This window comes from Tupaia chinensis, unplaced genomic scaffold (assembly GCF_000334495.1).
Source record: "Tupaia chinensis unplaced genomic scaffold, TupChi_1.0 Scaffold000465_1, whole genome shotgun sequence".
In the NCBI taxonomy this organism is placed as follows: Eukaryota; Metazoa; Chordata; class Mammalia; order Scandentia; family Tupaiidae; genus Tupaia; species Tupaia belangeri.
The window spans coordinates 2307306-2309159 of NW_006159974.1; the positions used below are offsets into that span (position 1 = coordinate 2307306).

The 1854-nt window shown below is 52.7% G+C and overlaps 1 protein-coding gene across 2 annotated transcripts in view; it reads left to right on the top strand.

Moving 5' to 3' along the window:
- Window positions 1-1854, top strand: part of EPHB4 (EPH receptor B4) — a 22557-nt gene that overhangs the window by 18032 nt on the left and 2671 nt on the right. For both annotated transcript variants that reach the window (XM_014590601.2, XM_006155683.2), the window contains exons 13-15: window positions 727-942; window positions 1228-1377; window positions 1784-1816. In XM_014590601.2, the coding sequence (XP_014446087.1) occupies window positions 727-942; window positions 1228-1377; window positions 1784-1816 (399 nt within the window). The remainder of the gene's footprint in view (window positions 1-726; window positions 943-1227; window positions 1378-1783; window positions 1817-1854) is intronic.

Below are 1854 nucleotides of genomic sequence, written 5' to 3' on the forward strand. Positions count from 1 at the left end.
AAAGCCTCTCAAAAAAATTTTTTTTTGCACCAAAATAAACTCATGCTTGGTTCCATTTTCCCATTATTTTTATTTATTTATTTTTTTGAGAGAGATTTTCACTATAGGGCGCGTGCGCTCGCCAGACAGACAGAGAGAGACAGAGAGACAGAAAGCGAGAAATCCCCCCCCAGGGGGGATGGTCACGCCGCAATCCCTTCTCCTCCATTCTCCTCTCGGGATCTTGGGCACGCATGCACACGCGCCCGGCGTGAGTTTTAAGCCACCGGGTCCGGTACGCGAACCACGGTCGACTACGTGGGAGTCCAGCGACATAGCCATTACGCTAACTGCTGGTTCCCCCCATTAATTTTTTGAAGTCTCCTTGTACTATTTTAAGAGCTGAGAGAACTTGGGGTAGGGAGGAGGTCTTTTTTTTTTTTTTTTAATATTTATTTATTTATTTATTTCCATTTGTTATTACTATTATTTATTTTAACTTGACCAGAGAGAGAGAGAGAGAGAGAGAAAAGGAAAGTGAGAAAGCAAACCACCAGTTCCAGGACTCGAACTGTGGCCAGCCATGTAGGAGTCCAGCACCCTCAACCACCACACCACCTGCTGGCCTCAAGAGGAGGTCTTATCTGGGGGAGTTGGACCTACCCTACAGGTGAGGTCTGGGTAAGATGGGTCGAGAAGGGACAGAGATGATCCTGACCACGCCCCTCTGCCTTATCCACGCTGTAGCTGAACGACGGACAGTTCACCGTTATCCAGCTGGTAGGCATGTTGCGGGGCATCGCCTCAGGTATGCGCTACCTTGCTGAGATGAGCTATGTCCACCGAGACCTGGCTGCCCGCAACATCCTGGTCAACAGCAACCTAGTCTGCAAGGTTTCAGACTTTGGCCTTTCCCGGTTCCTGGAAGAGAACTCTTCTGATCCCACCTACACGAGCTCTCTCGTAAGCCTGGGGACCCTGGGGTATGAGCTAGGTCCTTCGGGCAGGTGGGGAGGGCAGGCTGGAAAAGTGGGAGGCTGGAAGGGAGCCTGGTTCAGGGAGAAGCTACCCAAGGAGACTGTGACATTAGGGAACCGAACTTCAGGAGTCTAGGAAAAGAACCGAGTTGCGAGTTGCGGAGTTGGGTCCCAGAATGAAACGAAGCTTGAGCCAGGGGGAAACAAGTACAGGGTGTGGGCGCTGTGCCTGGGTCCTAAGTCCCTCTGCTCATCTCTTCCACTTCCGTAGGGAGGAAAGATTCCCATCCGATGGACAGCCCCCGAGGCCATTGCCTTCCGGAAGTTCACATCTGCCAGTGATGCCTGGAGCTATGGGATTGTGATGTGGGAGGTGATGTCATTCGGGGAACGGCCATACTGGGACATGAGCAATCAGGACGTAAGTGTCCCATGGTCATACCAGGTTTTCCTGGAATGTTTTCATCTGGGGTATGGGGTTGGCAGGGAAGGGGTTTCTCAGAGAGTCGTTACCATTGGCCTTTGGGTGATGGGAGTGGCACAAAGGAAAGGTGGTTTTTGCACTGAAGAGTTGGATACAGCACACTGGGGCACAGCAAGTTGCAGAGATGGAGGGCAGGGTGGGGAGGTCACATGTCTAGATTTTAGCCTAAGAGCTGCTAGTGCGTTCAGCCACAGTGAGCCTTGGCCCTAGCCAAGAGGACTCCTAGATCTGTGATTCTGGGGGGCTGTGGCTGTCATCTCAGCATCGTCTTAAGTTGCCATTTCCTCGGGGCCCTTTGGCATCCTCGTTCTCCCTGAATGTCCTCACCCACCACTTCTTCCAGGTGATCAATGCCATTGAGCAGGACTACCGGCTACCCCCGCCCCCACACTGCCCCCCCCCCCCCCCCCAGCC